General features: G+C 58.7%; 2 protein-coding genes across 8 annotated transcripts in view; both read right to left on the reverse strand.

Annotated features, from left to right (window-relative positions):
* Window positions 1-502: 502 nt before the first annotated feature.
* FIGNL1 (fidgetin like 1) lies at window positions 503-9,121 on the reverse strand. 7 transcript variants are annotated; one of them, XM_055301307.1, is made up of 3 exons: window positions 9,003-9,121; window positions 3,990-4,072; window positions 503-3,684 (listed from the first exon to the last, which is right to left on the reverse strand). In XM_055301307.1, the coding sequence occupies exon 3, from the start codon at window positions 3,670-3,672 to the stop codon at window positions 1,642-1,644; it is 2,031 nt and encodes a 676-aa protein (XP_055157282.1). In that variant the 5' UTR covers window positions 3,673-3,684; window positions 3,990-4,072; window positions 9,003-9,121; the 3' UTR covers window positions 503-1,641. The 7 variants fall into 7 exon arrangements, with proteins under 7 accessions (XP_055157282.1, XP_055157287.1, XP_055157285.1 ...); XM_055301312.1 differs by lacking the exon at window positions 9,003-9,121 and adding an exon at window positions 8,927-8,949; XM_055301310.1 differs by lacking the exon at window positions 9,003-9,121 and adding an exon at window positions 7,255-7,295.
* Window positions 9,122-14,418: 5,297 nt separating this feature from the next.
* The window catches only part of DDC (dopa decarboxylase), a 54,698-nt gene continuing 49,301 nt past the window's right edge, over window positions 14,419-19,815 (reverse strand). Inside the window, 3 exon segments of the mRNA XM_055301260.1 lie at window positions 14,419-14,804; window positions 15,446-15,658; window positions 18,719-18,820. Of these exon segments, the coding sequence (XP_055157235.1) occupies window positions 15,458-15,658; window positions 18,719-18,820 (303 nt within the window). The 3' untranslated portion in view covers window positions 14,419-14,804; window positions 15,446-15,457.

Consider the following 19,815-nt stretch of genomic DNA (forward strand, 5'->3'; position numbering starts at 1 on the left):
GGGATCGAGTCCCACTTCGGGCTCCTGGTGCATGGAGCCTGCTTCTCCCTATGCCTGTGTCTCTGCCTCTCTATGTCTATCATGAATAAATAAATAAAATCTTTTTTTTTTTTAAAAAAAAAGGACAGTTGTATAAACAAGGCTTTTAAAGGAGCACACACACACAAAAAAAAAGGCGAGCCAAGAATAAAAATTAAAACAACAGTCTAAACTCCCCTATTAAAAGTATCAAATTCCTGGTCTCCGATAGCACAGTCAAGAGAAAACCTTAGGCCTTGAATGTCACCTATGGAAGACCCAGCTGTGCTGTTCACTGCCCTGCTCTCAGCACCTGGACCGCCGTCTGGACCCGGTACTGTTTGAATGAATGAACGGCCCATGCTGACACGATAAACCGGCCCCGTGGCTCAGCGTGATGGGAATTCTATACGCGCTCGACTTTGCCAGGGGACAATTCAGGCCAAAGGCCTTAAAACTGTGCATGAAAAAAAACAAAAACAGAAACTGTGCATGATCTTTAATGCAAGAGTTTTACTCAAGAAATGTGTATTTATTTTCTTAAACAATCACTAAGGCATTCAACGTGTTTTTGTGTACAATGAACAAAAGCTGAACAACATGCTAAATGTGCTGAATGCTCCCAGGAAAGGACTGGCTAATTATAGTCCATCTGCACGACGGGATCCTAAGGGAAGATGTTGTCAAAGAGCACGGTCACAGGAAAGTGATGAGGACAGAAAGGAAAACGCAGGCTACAAAGGGGAACGCAGTGCAGCCTCGGTCCTGTGCAAAACCCCTGGAAGAAACGCCACTGTGTTCCCCAAAGTGGTGGGACGACGGTGGTTTTTACTCTCTTCTTGCTGTTCATTTCTATTCCCCAATATTTCTACAATGGACATCCATTACCTTATAAAATAAACTGGTCCATTATAAAAATCTGAAAACGTTTATTTTTGAGAGACCGATGCCACGGGCTGTGAAGTATGGTCAAATAAAGTATTAATTTCCAACATCACCCACTCCCTGAAAAACACGGCATTCTTCACCCTCTGATTCTGCGGCTACGTCTCTGATTATTAGATTGCGCCCGGCTACTTCTGAAGCGGTCACAAACCAGAACAAAACACTGGCACTTTGATCCCAGGGTCTGGGGAGATCTGAGACCTACTCAACAGCAGTGAGCAAAGCTGCGTCCCACATAAACCACGACACCGGCCAACACGAAGGGTTACGTGGCTTCAGGAGACACCTTGTCTTCAACGGAAGACGCGTGCCCATCAGATGCCACCTCGTGACACAGGAGATTTTCTGGTTTCAATCTGAGCTCACTATTCATCATATTGTACATCTTGAAAAGAAAGACCGCTTTGAAACCAAAGAAAAACGTTCCTTCACATGTTGTACGAAGAAGCTCGCAATCAGGGAACGTCTGGACGAACACTAAAGCTTCCATTAACACAGGCTAAGTCAATCGACTGTAAAATCTGAGCTCCTGTTACGCTATTTTTTATTTGAGGTGTAGAATTCAGTACAGGCACTAAAAGCACGACTAATAAATTCCCAGTCTCCCAGGCTAGAAAAGCGGGAGAGGCTGCATCCCAAAGATGCCATCTCTAAATTTCAAGTGTCCCGTCTGTCCCTTTACTTCCCACAACCAAAAGTCCTGTTCCAGTTCTCGTAGAGCTCTAAGTCTCTAGGAGACACACTAGGCCGCACGGTTCTAAAGGCGTTCTCAAAGTCAACGTAAGCTATTGGTCGAACTTGCTCGGGAGCTATGGTGGCGATGTCAGCAGTCTGCAGGCTGCGAATAGGCCCGAGAGACGCCTCTCTGCAAAGCTGTGTCATGTCGGCTCCCGAGAACCCGTCGGACTGACGTACAACCAGTGCGATTTCCTCCTCGCTGAGGCAGCACTGCTCCTTGGACATCAGGTTAATCACGATCTGCCTCCTGGCCGAAGCTTCCGGGAGGGGAATATAAAGCCTTTTCACCAGCCTTCTCCGGGCGGCCTCATCAATTTCTTGGGGCCGATTGGTCGCTCCCACCACTAGAATACGATCTTCAGAGGACGTGGTTGCTCCATCTAACTGAACTAGGAATTCGGTTTTTATCCTTCTAGAAGATTCGTGCTCGCCATCTCCTCGTTGAGACAACAGGGAATCGATTTCATCAATGAATATGACAGCTGGCTGCTGACACCTTGCCACAGCAAACAGCGCACGGACCATTTTCTCCCCCTCACCCACCCATTTAGAAGTCAAAGAAGAAGCGGAGATACTGAAGAACGTCGCCCCAGACTGGCTCGCGATGCACTTGCCAATCAGAGTCTTCCCGGTCCCGGGGGGCCCGAAGAGCAGAATTCCTTTAGGGGGTCCTCGTAGGCCAGTAAAGATGTCTGGCCTCATCATGGGCCACACGACTATCTCCTTTATCGTGGCTTTGGCAAATTCTACTCCTGCGATATCTTCCCAGTTGACTGGCGGGCCGTGATCCATGATCTCATTCATGATAAGTTCAATCATCTTTGGCTCCAAGTTCTTCAGACGCTCATCAACGGGATGTGCCGGCTCTGCGGGTCCCGGGCTGTACGGCTTATACTGCACTCCCCCATTCTGATCTCCCCCATCTTGCTTAGGGAGAGGAGGCACAAACTTCCCAAATATCCCTCGGGACCTGCTGGCTCCCAGAGACTTCTTCACGCCGCCGTATGAGGACCCGGATGCTCGCTGGGCTTGCTGGTACTTCTTTTGCTGATCCACCCATAACTGTTCTTTTGCAGTCTTAAAAGTAGGCAAGCTACCCTCTTCTCTTTGGCCGTTATCTCCCGTTTTACTGAAAGCCTTATTCACCATTGGGGCAGAAAGGGCATCAATGGTGCCAGAACCATAAAAAGCTCTCCTCTCCCGTGGATCTTCGCAGACGGAAGGCAAACAAGACTGATTAGACGAGAACACATTTAGTCCTACGTTGGCTTTCGGAGAGCTGTTACTGTGCTTCCGGACGTTTCCAAATAACGGCGTGGCATGGATCTTTGCGGTGGCAAAGTCACCCAATGGTGTTAAGGACGTGGGACAGGTCTTACCGGCGTTGGGCAGCGCAGGCGGCAGGGCACTCTGAGGGCACTTCGGAGGGCTGCCCTCTGGGATGTCCAGGGTCCTGGTGGTATCATGCGCTGAGTTAGTTAATGGGCGGCCCTCCCCAGAACCCCCACACACACTCAATTTAGGGGGATCGAGGACAACAGCCTCTTGATGGATGACTACCGATGCATCAGCAGGTGCCAACAGAGAGTCTCTGGATTTCTTGCCGGCTTGCATCATCTCCTGCACATTACTCATTTTGAAGACATTATTTATTGACAATCCAGACTGCCACCTGTCACTGTCGGTTTGCTGAGACCTTGCTAAGGTTAAAATGCTTTCCGCGTAGTTATTCAAGCCAGTCTCAACATTGTCAGAATCAATGACTGCAGAATATCTCTCTGCGTATCTTCTGAACAGTCTGGTGGCGCAGGCCGGGGACATCTCGGCGTTTGCCCATGCATACTGAATGCATAATATCTGTGCCCGGTACGCGTCCGCCTTCTGTCCTGCGGTACACGTGCCAGATGTAATTGCAAAGTAATTCTTCTGCCACTCACTCAGGTGCACGGACCCGCTGCTGGAAGCCTGCATGCCGGAGGTGCTCTGACAAACGACAAAAATGAAAACATCAGGAACAAGAAGAATCTAAAACAAAGACGCGATACTGTGAGCGTGCTTCTCATACCTCTGCTCGTCGGCAGGGAGGTGTGCTAGACTTCCCGTGTGGAAGGACGGAGCACTTCTAAGGGAAAGGCTAGATAATCACCGAGTTCAAGCATTCAAGACAGATTCGATTAGCAACGCTTTGTGATGGGGCAAATGGTCTTAGTTATGTCATTTTCCCTGCACGTGCAGAAAACACGCGTAAGGTCTAGATGGAAAGGGTTTCAAATTAATCAGCAACACACCAAGCCTGGGGTTTCAGCTCCGTCTCAGAAGAACCAGACGAATGACGTCAGCCAAGCCGCTAGCACCGGGCCCTCAGTTTGATCTGCAGAGTGAGAGAAATCACCGTTAAGGATCGAGTCAAACAATGAGCATGAACACACTGCGGAAAGTACCATTCTCGGGCCTGTTACACAAACGTGCAAACTAAGGCTGAGAGTTCCCCGGAGGTCACGGAGCCAACAAGCAGCAGCGCCAGAACTCACACTTGCCCGTTCACACAATCCAGACTGTGGGCGTGCACGAGACGAGACCCTCCTGGGCGCTGCCAGCAAAGGCCACAGGGCGGGGATCATGGACATCAAGGACCACCGTACAGGTGATGTTTTTAAGGGCTTACTCATCAAGCAGCACTGAAAACAGGATGCCCCACAATTTCACAATTTTCCAGTGTCACGTGAAGTATTAAAAAGTGAAACTGGGACACCTGGGTGGCTCAGCGGTTGAACGTCTGCCTTCAGCTCAGGGCGTGACCCCAGGGTTCTGGGATCGAGTCCTGCATCCTGCCCTCCGCACGGGGCCTGCTTCTCCCTCTGCCTGTGTCTCTGCCTGTCTCTTATGAATAAATAAATAAAATCTTTTAGAAAATGAAACTGTCATTATGAATGAAACATGAAAACAAATCTGCTCAAGTATAAACACTAGGTCTCAACAGTCTGCTACCAAGGTGCTTTTAGTTTAGGGTCCTTCTCTCAACTTCTTTTTATAAGCTTCCTTACATTAAGTTGAATTATTTTACCAGAATTTTAGGTGATTGTGATCATATCGCTGGATGTATGGACTGTACCTCTCGATCCACAAAAGGATGCGTAAGAAAACGTCCCAAGTTTCCTAGGCGTACTGTGATAAAGGAGTGTTGCAGAAACCAAGAACTCGTGTACTTTAAGATCTACCTCCTGGGCAGCCCGGGTGGCTCAGTGGTTAGCGTCACCTTCGGCCCAGGGCGTGATCCTGGAGTCCCGGGATCGAGTCCCGCATTGGGCTCCCCGCATGGAGCCTGCTTCTCCCTCTGCCTGTGTCTCTGCCTCTCTCTCTCTCTCTCTCTCTCCGTGTGCCTCTCATGAATAAATGAATAAAATATTTTAAAATAAATAATAAAATAAAATAAAATAAAATAAAATAAAATAAAATAAAATAAAATCTACCTCCCAAATTGCCTGTGAATCAGCAATCCATAAGTTCTTTTAGTACGCACGTAATACAGCCGTATCTCCCATAAGGAGACAAAAAATGAAGGGCCCAGGAAGGTTCTCCTTTGCTTTAAGTGATAAAGCTGAATTACACGAGTCAAAAGGGGCAGCCCGGGGGGCTCAGTGGTTCAGCAGCGCCTTTGACCCAGGATGTGACCCCCGGGGCCCGGGATCGAGTCCCACATCGGGCTCCCTGCATGGAGCCTGCTTCTCCCTCTGCCTGGGTCTCTGCCTCTTCTCTGTGTCTCTCATGAATAAATGAATTCAAAAAATAAACAAATAAAAAATAAACGAGTCAAAAGTACACCTGACTTCTGACAACCGTTTGCCCTTCTTTCCACTCCACCGTGTTAGCTTCTAAGACTCTCGGGGGCAGTCCTGGAACCGAGGAACTGGGAGGTCACCTGGAAGCAGGCACCACCTTCCTCACGGGGAGCAAGGCCCTCCTCCTCCCCCTCCCCTCCCCCCGCGATGCCGGGATGCCCCCAGCGCTCAGCCCTCGGTCCCGGCTCCCAGAACACCCTCCTTTCCTTTCCACCTTCACCCTTTCCTTGGAAGTGCACCTCCCCGTCCACTTCCTGCCGACTCCATCGTCTGCCCCCCATGTGCGCGCCAGCAGCCCAACACCTGCCCGGCGGCCCCGGGAGGGCGTCCCCGTGCCCCAGGTCACCGCGGCCCCAGGTCACCGCAGCCCCCAGGTCACCGCGGCCCCGGAGGGCGTCCCCGTGCCCCAGGTCACCGCAGCCCCGAGGTCACCGCGGCCCAGGTCACCGCAGCCCCCAGGTCACCGCGGCCCCCAGGTCACCGCAACCCCAAGGTCACCGCAGCCCCCAGGTCACCGCGGCCCCCAGGTCACCGCAACCCCAAGGTCACCGCGGCCCCCAGGTCACCGCAACCCCAAGGTCACCGCAGCCCCCAGGTCACCGCGGCCCCCAGGTCACCGCAACCCCAAGGTCACCGCGGCCCCCAGGTCACCGCAACCCCAAGGTCACCGCAACCCCCAGGTCACCGCGGCCCCCAGGTCACCGCAACCCCAAGGTCACCGCAGCCCCGGGAGGGCGTCCCCGTGCCCCAGGTCACCGCAACCCCGAGGTCACCGCGGCCCCAGGTCACCGCGGCCCCCAGGTCACTGCGGCCCCCAGGTCACCGCGGCCCCGAGGTCACCGCGACCCCCAGGTCACCGCGACCCCGAGGTCACCGCGGCCCCCAGGTCACCGCGGCCCCGGGAGGGCGTCCCCGTGCCCCAGGTCACCGCAGCCCCCAGGTCACCGCGGCCCCGAGGGCACCGCGGCCCCGGGAGGGCGTCCCCGTGCCCCAGGTCACCACGGCCCCAGGTCACCGCAGCCCCCAGGTCACTGCGGCCCCGGGAGGGCGTCCCCGTGCCCCAGGTCACCGCAGCCCCGAGGTCACCGCGGCCCCAGGTCACCGCAGCCCCCAGGTCACCGCGGCCCCCAGGTCACCGCAACCCCAAGGTCACCGCAGCCCCCAGGTCACCGCGGTCCCCAGGTCACTGCAACCCCATAGTCACCGCGGCCCCCAGGTCACCGCGGCCCCCAGGTCACTGCAACCCCAAGGTCACCGCAGCCCCCAGGTCACCGCAGCCCCAGGTCACCGCGGCCCCGGGAGGGCGTCCCCGAGCCCCGGTCCCTGCCACCGCGTTCCCTGCGCCCGACGCGCCCCCGCAGTCCGTGAACACACAGGAAGTGCCTCTCGGTCTGCGATGCTGACGATTCCCGGCTCTGTGACAGGCCGGGCTCGTCCGTCCGCCGCGGCCCCGGGGCAGCACCGACCGACCCGCCGGGCCCACGGGGGAAGGCCCCAGGTCACCGGCTCCCGCCCCGCGGTGGGCGCCCCGCCCCAGGGACCCTCCGCAAACCGCGGGCGCCGGGAGCCCCCGCACAGCCCGCCCCGCGGAGCCCGCCTGGACCCCCCCGCGCCCCCGTCCGCTCGCCGCCCCGCCCCGCCCCGCCCTGCGCCCTCGGCGCCCCCCGCCCCCCGCCCCGCGCCCCGCGCCCGGCCCCCGCCCCGCTCTGCCGACCTGCAGCCTCCGAAAAGCGCGGGGCCCGATGTGCGCATGCGCGCTGCCGACGTGCTCGGGCCCGCGCTGTGCGTGTGTGCGTAGGACGCGCGGGGGCGGGGCCTGGGGCGGGGCCCGGAGGCTGCGGGGGCGGGGCCTGGGGCGGGGCCTGGGGGCGGGTCCGGGCCGCGGCCGCGCGGGGGTCAGCCCCGGGCTCCGGAGCTTGGCGGGGAGGCGGGGAGAGAGGGCCGGGGGGGGGGCGGGGGCGCGGGACAGGGCTGCGGCCTGGCGGGGAGGTCGGGGGCGAGGGGTCGTTCCGGGCGGGGGGCAGGTCCCGGGAGGCGGCGGGGATGTCGGGGCGCGGGGAGGTTCCAGGGGGCGCAGGGGGCATTCCAGGGGGTCCGCGGGGTCCCGGGGGGCGGGGGCGGAGGGCGGGGGTCCCGACGCAGGCCCGCCCCGTGTCTAGCCAGGACGGCTCCTCGGGAGGGGACCCCGGGGCCTCGGGTTCGCGCGCCCCGAAATACCTGCTGGGCGGCGCTGAGGGTGGCGCGCGGGTGAGAGGCTGGGGGAGGGCGGTTCCGCCAGGCGGCGGGGGGGCGGGGCAGCCGCGGGCAGCCGCGGGCAGGGGCGGGCAGGGGGCGGCGCGCGCAGGGCCCCTAAGGGCGCGGGGAGCCAGGGGAGGCCGGTGCCCGCGGCCGTGCGCCCCCCGCGCCCTCCGGCCCCCGCGCCCCCGCGGCCGTGCGCTCCCCCCGCCCTCCGCCCCCGCGCCCCCGCGGCCGTGCGCCCCCCGCGCCCTCCGCCCCCCGCGCCCCCGTGCGCTCCCCCCGCCCTCCGCCCCCCGCCCCCCGCGGCCGTGCGCTCCCCCCGCCCTCCGCCCCCCGCCCCCCGCGGCCGTGCGCCCCCCGCGCCCTCCGCCCCCGCGCCCCCCGCCCCCGCGGCCGTGCGCCCCCCGCGCCCTCCGGCCCCGCGCCCCCCGCCCCCGCGGCCGTGCGCCCCCCGCGCCCTCCGGCCCCCGCGCCCCCGCGGCCGTGCGCTCCCCCCGCCCTCCGCCCCCGCGCCCCCGCGGCCGTGCGCCCCCCGCGCCCTCCGCCCCCCGCGCCCCCGTGCGCCCCCCGCGCCCTCCGGCCCCCGCGCCCCCCGCGGCCGTGCGCTCCCCCCGCCCTCCGCCCCCCGCCCCCCGCGGCCGTGCGCCCCCCGCGCCCTCCGCCCCCGCGCCCCCCGCCCCCGCGGCCGTGCGCCCCCCGCGCCCTCCGGCCCCCGCGCCCCCCGCGGCCGTGCGCTCCCCCCGCCCTCCGCTCCGCCCCGCGCCCTCGACCCCCCGCGCCCTCCGCCCCCACAGCAGAGGTGCCCCGCGGCCGGCGGTGGCGGTGAGGCGAGGAGAGGCGCGCAGAGCCCCTGGGCGAGGGTCGGGGCTCCGGGGGCGTCCCCAGGCCAGCATGCCCCGCCCTGCGCCCCTTAGACCCCGTCATCGCCCTGGACCGCGCCTGGGGGCACGCAGCGGAGGCCGGCAGCGCAGCTGAGGGTAGCGGGTCCCGCTCTCAGCCCAGGAGGCAGCGCAGCCCCGCGCGGCCACCGGCCACCGGCCACCGGCCACCGGCCGTGAGCAGCGCAGTGGCCTTAGAGCCGGTCCGGCGCTGCTCAGGCCGAGGGCGGTGCTGCGGGGACAGGTGTCCGATCCACCCCAGCCGGTCACCTGTAGCCGCCACAGTCCCGGGAACGCAGCCCCGCGCAGCCCCGTCTAAGGCACAAGGGCCCAAACCAGGACACACCTTCCACCCCTGAGCACTTCCCTCCCGGGAAAGGGAGAAGCCCTTCCCCGGGAAGCCCCAGCAGCCTTCCTGTTCCTCTCCTTGGCCCGCGGCGCCTGCCTTAGCCCGCTCCACGGGGAGGGAGCGCGAAAGAAAAGAGATTGGACAGTGTATTTTTTTTGGAAAACAGGCAATCACGAGGATCATTACAGCTCAGAGTTCATTTCTTGGCTTACACAGTAATGGGAGACTCTTTATTCTAATCGTTCATGATTTATTAGCCAATTCTCTGATTATCATAATTACTCAAAATACAGAGAATAAAAATAAAACGAAAACTGTTGCCTCCAGGCTGATTCAGTTGTGCGTTTACCAGCTGTTTTTTCTACTTGAATGTTCAGAAATCCCATATACTGTTAGGGTGATTGGCAATAAATTTAAATGAACGCTGTTAGGGTGATTGGCAATTTGGGGTGACTTTTTTTTTAAATAGATTTTATTTATTTATTCATGAGAGAAACAGAGAAAGAGGCAGAGACACAGGCAGAGGGAGTAGCAGGCTCCACGCAGGGAGCCCGATGCAGGACCCCATCCCACGACCCCGGGGTCACACCCTGAGCCGAAGGCAGATGCTCCACTGCTGAGCCACCCAGGTGCCCCAGTGACTTTGATCGCTCATGCTTTAACGGCAGCGTTTGGAGAATTTACAGAAACCACTGCCCTACCCTCGTAAGAGGTTTTCACTCAAATACTGAATTACATTTATGGTCTCCAGAGCTGTTTTTCAACAAGTGATGCAAGCATTGCCACTTCACTTTAGTGCCTTTGAAACAAGAGCTCTTCCCAATCCAGCAGTTTCCATCTTCCTGAAATGGGCAGAAGTGTAAGGCCCTTCAGTACCCTCCCTGAACGGAGCCTCCTCATGTGTGAAAGGGAAATAAACGCCTCTAACTCAGGAGCCACCCCAAGGATTAGGTTAGTACCAGGGTCACAAGGAATGGTAAACCGTCAGCAGCATCCGGCCCCACGCAGATGTCCCACAGGAGCTCCGGTGCCGGGCGGGGCCCACTGCCCTATGACCTCGGTTACTGGCACTGGAACTCTCCCACCCTATCAGGACGCTTCATCTTTTACAAACGGGACATGTTACAGCTCTATCCCATATCTCAGCGCCAGTAGCCTGGAAGAGCTTAGACTTGAGCTGGCGGGTCAACCTCCCTCCCAAGACCATGGCCTGTGCTCGTGCTTCTAGGCAGGATGTTTTGAACCTGCAAGAGAAGCGGTTTCCACCTACGGCAGACAGAGTGAAGGGAGTGCTGGCTCTTTGTGTGAAGGCTTCTGGGACACGGCTGCTCATTCCCATATTCATGAATAGGACCAACGTGGTCTCAAATAAATGGTCTCAAACGAACGCCAGCGCACACTTCAGGGATCTCGTTTGTTTGTGAGCAGAGAGAGACTGTGGCCCCGAATAACGTGCATCCCTGTGTGCCAGGAAAGTGACTTTCTGCAAGTTTAAAGGAGAGGTGTTTGTCGCGGTCCGGGGAGCTGGGGGGAGCTGGGGGGAGCTGGGGGGAGCTGGGTGGGGAGCTGGGTGGAGCTGGGGGGAGCTGGGGGGAGCTGGGTGGGGAGCGGGAGGGGGCAGGCGGATGGTCTAAGGACCTCAGGAAGCAGACAGACAGGAGTCAGATGAAACAGGCAGATCCACACTGGGCTCGGCTGGAGGGTGGCTGGATTGTGGCTGCCTTCAAGGCGCGGCTCCTGGCTCTGTGACAAGCAGTATCTGTGCCCACGGGCGTGCACCGGGCCGGCGTGCCATCCCCAGTCCCAGAGAAGCCTTTCATCGCCGCGCTGAGCGAGTCACAGGGACGGTGGGGAGGATCCTGTGGTCAATGGAAATGGGGCAGACAGAGCAGGGGGGAGCAGTCTGCTTTGGTCATTTTCTTCTGGAACGTCACCGCAAGCCTGAGTCAGCACTTGCAGGTGCTTCTAATCTGATACCACATGGGTGGTAGCTCCAGATTGATCCCCTTTACACAAGCGACCTATGCTCACAGTCTTTCTGAATTCTCTATTATTTACGACAAGTAGAGGCGATAGGAGGCCACACAGCGGCGCAGAGGAAAAAGATCTTGGTATCAAATGCAGTAAAAAAGAAAAGGCAAAATAATTTCTAGTGTGTGATCCTTGGGATTTACATGATTCAGAAAAGCAGTAAAACCATCCTTAGATCAAGGGGCCATCAGGCAGTCTCCACCCCCGCTCTCAGACACAGGCTTTCCGCGGAAAGGATCCGTGGTTTCTCATGTACTGAGTCTATGGGACCCGTGAATTAGGGGCTCAGGGATGAAGCCATGGTCCCACCCTGCCTTCCCTCCACGTCTTCTCCCCTTATGATGATCGAGGGAACACCTCTTCCTTCTCTCCCGAGTGTCTCCACAGGCTCCTTCCAATAATGCCAGGTAGTCAGCCTGAGTGAGCGTCTTCGGTTCCAGGAAGCTTTGCTATTTGTCACATTTTGGAAAAGAGGCGTATGATTCCAGGGGGCTTTCCTAGTGTAATACGGTAAGACCGATACAGTCTCGGTTTGGTCCGTGACACCTGACACGGCGGAGCTCTGAGACCCCTTGGAATGTGTGGGTGACAGGAGCCTCTTCTGTTCCAGAGGGGGGCGACTCTTGGCCGGCCCCTAGCTAGAATCAAGATGGGGGCTGGATACCAAGAAGACCAAGGTGTGATTAGAGGGTTGTGACTTCTGGGGAGGGGAGGGGGGCCAGAGATGGAGCTCATCTTATGGTGATTTAATCAACCATGCCCATGTAATGGATCCACCATAAAAACCCCTAAACGGCAGAGTTTGGAGAGTTTCCAAGCTGGTGACCACGCGGAGGTGCCAGGAGAGCAGGGTGTGGAAGCTCCACCCCCACCCGCATTCCTGGCCCTGCTCAGCTCTTCCGTCTGGGCTGGTTGGTGCTGAGCTGTAGCCTTTAGAACAAAGCGCAAAATGTAAGTAACATGGTGTCTTGAGTCTGTGGGATCTTCTAGCAAAGCCTTGAACCTCAGGAGGGGTTCATGGGGACCCCTCCTTTACAGCCGGTCTGTCAGAAGTAGGGGAGGCCAGGGATTGCGAGTGGCTTTGGGCGGAGGGCGGCTTGTGGTCCTGAGCCCTTAACTGCAGGATCTGACCCTAACTCCAGTTACATAATGTCAGAGAGCTAGAAGGAGTGTTGGAAGGGACACCACTGTTTGGTAGCAGGAGGGAGAGCATCTCACTTGGTGGCAGAGGTGTTATGACTCCAAACGGTGTGGGTTTCAGGATCTGGACACATCCACATCCATCAAGGATCTTTCTGACACCGAGCAGCAGGTGCCGTTCTCGGATGCCGGAAGGTGACAGGATTTGTGTGGACTTCCGGTGCCAGCAGTGGCCTATGACCCGTCGTGACACCAAACGGAATATACATTTACATAAAGATGCCATGAGTCGATCGAAAGTAAGCCTGAGTAATCCAGACCTTCGTAAACTGTCTTGGGGCCAGGAGCCAAGACTCAACGGGGGAGGCGAAAATGTGTTTTTTTTTTTTTTTTTCCCAGAAGGGAACGAATGGCCTCACTGCCACTTATTGTGACAAACGGCTCACCCCGAAGAGCAGACAGCGTATCTGGCCGCTCGGCTGAGTGGGCAAGAGGGGGGATTCTAGAGCCAGACTGCCTGGGTTCCAGTCCTAGCTCAGTCACCAGTTGGCAGCGCCACCTTGGGACAAGTCACTAGACCTCTTGAAAAGTCCCCTTGACAAACCCTATTTTCTCATCTGTAAAATGGGAGTAAACACTGAGAATTTTAAAAGAAGCATAAAGTTAATATTTTAAAAATATTGATAACGGTGCCTCGCATTGATCACATGCATGTGCGTGTTGAATACGCCGGGAGGCAGGGCTTCTTGCTGTTTCCAGGCGAGGTGGTTTGCGGCCTGATTGCTGTCTCAGAGACGCCTTAAGAGACCGGGCGGTGGGGTGAACTGCGCTGCTTTACCTAGAAACCGGCCGGAAGTCAGCCCAGCCCAGCTTCCATCTCTGCTGGGCCTCCATTTAAGCGGATGTCTGAGAATCTCCACCAGAAAGACCCAGCCAGGCGCAGAGAGGGGAGCCCCTCGGCCACTCAGCTGGCTTCCTGTCTGTGCACGGCTCCCAGCAGCGGCCCTGTTGTCACCTGCTGTCCAGGCTCCGGCCTGGGACTCAATCCACCGTCATCAACCCTAAGTATGCTTATGGATGGGGCCGGGTGGGCGGCTCCACGAAAGCCGGGAGCTGGCATCGGTGACTTTGGAGGCTCCTTCTGGAGACCCTGCAGCAATCTTAGCTCAAGAGCACACTCAGGTGCAAACCATCTCATTGCAGGACAGAGACACCTCGGCCTCAACTCAATGACCTGAGGGCTCAACAGCCCTTATCATGAAGTCCCAGTGGTCCCAGTGGCACATCCACGTCCTCGTGCCTTGATGGATGGTGGGTTGGGTCTGGTTTACTGATGGGCGAGAACACGAACGGCCTTATGTGTAAGACGGGGAACTAGGAGGCATCTGATATACTTCCAGATTCCGGAAAAACAGATAATTTCATTACAGTTAGCAATCAGAGGTCTTTGAAATTCCAATAGAAGTATCAATAGCCCCAGGACCTTTTCTGAGAGTGCTTTGCTTTCAACAGTTAAACGGTCTCTGAAGGACAAGAACTCATCTGGGGATGAAAATTCAAGTATGTTTCCACCGGCAAAAGTCGTTTCAAACAAGGATGGGCTATTTGAGGAAATATTGCGTCTTATCAGTATTTATGTTCACAAGAGCACTCCTGTGGTTTGTCAGTCCCAAGGCCAGAGGACAGATGGACCGATTACTGGTCCTGGGATGAGGAGACCAAGGCCCCAAAAGTTAGTCTTTCCCATCACACCAGTAGAACTCGCTCCGTGGTTGTGTCCTGGTTCCGAGTTTATTTCTTCAAGAGTTGGCGTCATCTCTAAGTAAAACTCTAGGTAAAACTCAACATCTAGGTGATGTTGCTAACCACCTAGAACAGTCCCTGACAGATACCAGGCACTCCACAAACACTTGTGGGCGCAGGGATTGACATTTTAAAGTATCCAAGGATGGGGGCACCTGGGTGGCTCTGGTTAAGTCTCTGCCTTCGGCTTAGGTCATGATCTCGGGGTCCTGGGATCGAGCCCCACGTCGGGCTCCCTGCTCAGCGAGGCGCCCGCCTCTCCCTCTCCCGCTCCCCCTACTTGTGCTCCCTCTCTTGCTCTCAGATGAATAAATAAAATAATCTTTAAAATATCCAAGGATGCCGTATCTTCGGCTGTTCTGAAAGGCTAAGTCCGCCTCGCAACCACCCATTGGGCACAACCTAGAACGAAAGGATGCTCACCAGGCACAGTCACTGCTGCGCTTCAAATTATTTATTAAGCATTGAGCCACATGAGAGAACAATGGAAAGACCACAGGTATAATCTCAAGTCCCACAGTCCTAGAATATCCTGGAAAATATTTCGGTAAACCTCTCCCACCACTGGTGACATCGAGAGCATGATTTCTTAATCAACAGTCACAAGTGAATAATGAATAGAAGCTACATGCACTGGGATCAAGTTTTCAGACAGCAAGTAATGTTTCTTCATTGGTAAGAGAGTGAGCACACATGAGCACAAGCTCCAGGAGAACGTCCCAGGGAGAAGCGTGACGCCGCAGGCGGGCCTGGGTCCCCGGAGCCACACGTTGACTGTCTTCTCGTTCCATGATGTCAGGTACGCTTCTTTTCAACGTTTGAGCTCTACGGCGGAAAAAAATACGCATGAACATATGGCTACACCCCCCACACACACACCCAGGAAATGAAAGAATTGGTATTTTGGATGCATCTCGCTAGAATGGAGAGAGAGAATGTGCCCTTTCTCCTCCACCGACCTGGTTGGAACTGTGCCCCGTAGATGCATGTGAAGCGTCAGAGACGAGGTCGGTGGCCAAGCTGGCCTCCCTTGGACACATTTTATCAGTGTCAGCTGGATTCTGTGCCCCATGAAATGGGGAGAATTCCTTCTTTCCCTCGGAATTATGACTGCGTACATTTGATCTGATAATCTCAGGTCATGATCCAGGGTCCTGGGATCAAGTCCTGCATCAGGCTCCCTGCTCAATGGGTGGGGAGCGGGGGGGGGGTGTCTGCTTCTCCCTCTGCTGCTGCTGGTGCTCGTGCTTTTTCGCTCTCTCTCCCCCCCTCAAATAAATAAATAAAATCTTAAAAAAAAAAAAAGAAAAAAGAAGACAAAGTAAAAACGTGTCTAAGTTCCTAAAAGATCATGACAGCATGTGGGTCCTACCTCCCTGGGTGGAAACCCCGGCCCAGGCAGCCGTGGAGGCAGCGCCGGGGGCAGATTGGGGGCAGAGACGAGGACAGGGCCGGGGACAGCGTACCTCAGCCGGGCTCTAGTCCCTGGGGGCGGCCAGGAGGCTGGTGGCCAGCTGAGCGACGTGCTCCCAGGCCAGCTGCACGTGGGCAGATTCCACGGTGCGGGCGCAGATGGCAAAGCGCAGCACGAACTTGTCTCTGAGGTGACAGGGAACCAGGTGGATTTTTTTGGCGCTGTTTATTCTTTCCAGGAGCTCCTCGTTCAGCCTGTTGGAACCCTGCAGAGACGGAGAGACGGTCCAAAGGACTCCGACCCCGACTGGCCTCCGAGGACGGCTGGCATCCGGCGACGCTGCCGCACGTCCGCTAGACGACGGGCCGCCTTACCACTTGCCTTTCATTTCCCAGGGTGAGGAGTTCAGTTACGTGGCCGTGGGAGACCACAGCCTCCCCCTACGGGCTCTCCACCGGTCCAATCACTGCCCAAGGATGACCCTTCCCCTTCCCCGGGCCAGGCTTTGTAAGGAAAACGGAGCTCCCTAGGCATGTGATCTACAAGCTGATGCGCTTCAGCGACCGAACTGGGGCTCCGGAGGCAGCCGCCGCCAGGATCGCTCCCAAACAGAGAGAAGAGACAGGAAGTACAGCCAACCTCGAACCTGGGCAAGCCGCCCGTGAACTGTGGCACAGAGGGGCCATCGGCAACCCCCCGGGGACAAGGAGCAGCCCAGCGAGCCGGGGCGGGCACCCTGCGGGGCACCGCTGCTCTCATGCACCTGCCTCCCCTGCCCCAGCGCTCTTCTGCTTCCAGGAGGTGCCTCCCCCCATCTCATCATCACGCGTGAAGGGGGATGGGAGTGGGGCCTCGCCTCCCTGCTCTGTGGCCCTCATGGGGCTCGTGCATTTGCCTTCTCGTTCTGTCTTGAGAGTCGAGAAGCAGGGAGAACAGAGGGTGAAGAACGGTCCGGCTCCGCTCAGTCGCACACTGGCCGACGCCGGGGCCACCCATGAGCCCAGCAGACCCTCCCTGCCGCCGGCTGCGGGCCTCCGTGGGGCGCCTACGGGGCCCAGTGCAGGACCTGGGCCAGGTCTAGACACAGCCTGTCCTGCCCAAGGATGATGCTAGGGAAGGAACAACACGTGCACTTCACCAGGAAGACCCAGGCCAGAGCAAACAGGCGTAGGCGTACAGTGGAGACATCAAAAGCACATTATTTAGGGAAAATGTGCCTGCCGTTTTCAAGTGGGTGAGGCGAGGTATGTCTTCTATTAAGTGGAGGAAGAAGCCAAGCAGAGAAAGCAGTCGGAGAGAAGGGGAGGGGGAGGGAGGGGAGGACGGGGAGGACGGGGAGGGAGGGGGACCCCAGTGTGCATCTGAAGCCCCGGGGGGTGCAGAGGACGGAATTCACCCTGGAGCAGGACGGCTCGGGAGACGGGGACCAGCAGGCGCACAGGGAAGCAGGAACGCGGCCCGCGTGCCTCGATGTGCTTTCTCGAGAAGACACGGGGTCGGTGGCACGGAAGCCCCCAGCTGACCTGCACAGAAGGGAACTCTGCTGGCCACCGGGCACCCCGGGCTCTGGAATAGGTGGGACTCTCCGCGCCGCATGGACAGATGGGGTCGGGCAGGTCGGGGGCACGGAGGCTGGCGTGGGGGGGACGATGAGGGCCTCAGGTCGCCGTGGTGGCCGCAGGACCCCACACTTATGCTGAGCCCCACACGGGTGCAGCTGACCCCCGCGGACCCCATGGGGACCGCACGGATCGCTGTCCACGCGGGCTTCTTTCGATAAATCCGGCGCAGCTCAGCAAGCGTGTTTTCTCTTCCTAGTGGTTTTCTTCCTAACGGTCTCCCTTCTGTGGCTCGCTGTAGGAATGCGGCGAACACCCGGGGCACACACGACCGGCGGGCCTCCTGGTCCGCAGTCTGGGGGCGAGTCCCACGCGGATGCCAGCTTCGCAGGGGTCAGCGCCCCTCGCCCCCCACCTGGGCTTTACATGGACGCAGTGTGCGGTGTGTGCGTGACCAAAGAGTGCAAGTCCTGCGCGAACACCGGCGAGTCAAAGCAAAACGAAACGTCTCTTCCCCGGCAAACGCATCGAAGCCCGCCGCCAACACCAGGGCCGACTGAGCCGCGGCCCGTGCTCTGGGCACCCGGGGACCTGGCCGCTGGGAGCCAGTGCTCCGAGGCCTCCCCGTCTTCTGCACGTGGGGTCTCACCGCCGTGCACCTGCACGGAGCTCACGGCCCCCTCACCGAGCCCTGCGTGGGAACACCAGCACCCCACAGTCTCTGAAGAGTCCAGGCTTTCTTGTGCCTGCTTCTCTCTCTCTCTCTCTCTCTCTTTTAAAGGATTTTATGTATTCATGAGAGACACACAGAGAGAGGCAGAGACACAGGCAGAGGGAGAAGCAGGCTCCATGCAGGGGGAGCCCGACGTGGGATTCGATCCCGGGATCCCGGGGTCACGCCCTGAGCTGAAGGCAGGTGCTGCACCGCTGAGCCCCCCAGGTGCCCCTCTTGTGCCTGTTCCTCCTTACCCCCTAGGAGCTCCAGGAATCAGTGACGGGGAGGATAGGGTCAGCGGGAGGCCACATTTGGATGACAGCACGTTGACCTGCACAGGCCTAGCCCTCCTCCCCTTGCTGACCTCCCGCATGGAAACATGGAGCCAGTGGAAAAGGCAGGTGGCAGCGCGCACGGCCAGCTCAGCTGCACAGGCCAGCACCTGGCCCCCCTCCGGCCTCCCTCCCACAGATAGATTGATAAGGGGCCTGTGTGCACAGCCTCTCTCGAGGACCTTCCAGAAACGTGGCCATGATCCCCAGCAGACACGGCTTGTGCCGTCCACCCTCTGGGCCAGCTCCCCCCCACCCCGCGTGCGCACACACACACACACACACACACTCACACTCATGAGTAGGGCAGCAGGACAACAGACCAGCATTTCTCAACCCTCTGCACACACCTGGCCACCTAGAGGGGCCCGTGAAGATGCCGGGGTCCGCAGGTCGGGGCTGGGGCTGGGGCTGCTCTGGGAGTGACCCCCCGGTTAGTGAGCCTGTGTACAGGTTACGGCTCAGAGCATCGCAGTGGCAGCCGTGTGGATGGAGAAACCGGGGAGCATTCTAGGACCAAAGGTCTACACACGCAAGAAGTGTCAGCTCCGTGGAGGAGGGGCAGCAGGGCCTGGACCCAGGGACCCCAGGCGGCAAAATGCCTGGTGACTTCTGAGGTTCTGGGGAGCCAGCGTGCTGCTCTGAGCACCCAGGTGACACATGATCCTCCCTCCCCGCCCACCCGTCAAAGGGAACGGGGACTAAAGCCACAAACCTACCTTTAGCCGGAAACAGACCAGCCCCAGGGTGACTTCCGTGCAGATTTCAAAGCGGGGATCCTGTTGCACCAAACGCTCGAACTGGTGAGCCAGGCCGACGTGCTGCAAAGGGGAGAACCGCCGCCTGAGTTCCCCAGGGCCGCGCAGCTCGGGACTCAGCCACCTGGAGACGCTTCCTGGGCCGCGGCTGCCGCTCAGGGACGTGCTCCCAGCCACCTCCGCCGAGTGCTCGTCACCTACACTCAGGGCAGGACGACACTCGCCACCCCGACGGGAGGATCGTGGGGTCTTCAGAAAAACCCCAACTAATGTTTTCTTCTGTGCGGTGGACCCTTGAATCCCACCAAAACAACCCATCAGCACTTCAGAACGAAGGTTGGGAAGAGGGACGTGAAGGTGCTTGTGCAGCGAGAGCGGCCCCCGCAGCCCTTGCACCCACACAGGAGAAGGACAGCACCTGTCACGTTCGGCACACGCCTTCGTCTCACTGAATTCCCCACCTCACTTGGCTCTGCGGGGTTCACGGAGCCCCATAGGGGATTCAAATAGGATGTGAACTGAGAACAAGCCCGCGTGGCCTGCGCACCTGCTGCGCACTCCGGACCCTGAGCGAGTGTGGCCCGGTCCCAAGCCACCCTCAAGGGCTGCTCCCGGGCAGAGGAATAGGTCTGGGGCCGCTAGAGGGCAGCAGAGACTGTGCTGGCAGGTGCACCGCCCCCCCCCACCCCAGCGAGGGTCCAGAGGAGCCCCACCTGCCAAGGGACCGGCTTTGAGCATCCCCTCCCTCCCCGCGAGGCCGGGCGCCCAGAGGCGGGTGTGGAGTGTTTTCACAGGAAGCGCTTGATCACACCCCGGGGGCCCTGAGCTTAAAGCTGGAATCGTCTGGCGAGTTAAAGCCCTTCTCCTCCTTCCCCAGAGCTGAATCCTCACTGTGCTGGAGGACATGTTCTCCTGAACTCACGTGCGCAGTCCTGCCTCGTCCCTCACCCCAGAGACCACGGCCGTCCCCGCTCCCACGAAGCCCAAGAACCTCTGTCCATCAAGATGGGGCCGGGGCTGAGGACAGACACCGGCGTGGGAGGGAAGCGCTGGGACCC

Source organism: Nyctereutes procyonoides, unplaced genomic scaffold, assembly GCF_905146905.1.
Source record: "Nyctereutes procyonoides isolate TBG_1078 unplaced genomic scaffold, NYPRO_anot_genome, whole genome shotgun sequence".
NCBI lineage: Eukaryota > Metazoa > Chordata > Mammalia > Carnivora > Canidae > Nyctereutes > Nyctereutes procyonoides.

Excerpts from the sequence above, each read along its gene's own strand:
- FIGNL1 (XM_055301307.1), bottom strand. The coding sequence starts at position 3,672 with ATGCAGGCTTCCAGCAGCGGGTCCGTGCACCTGAGTGAGTGGCAGAAG.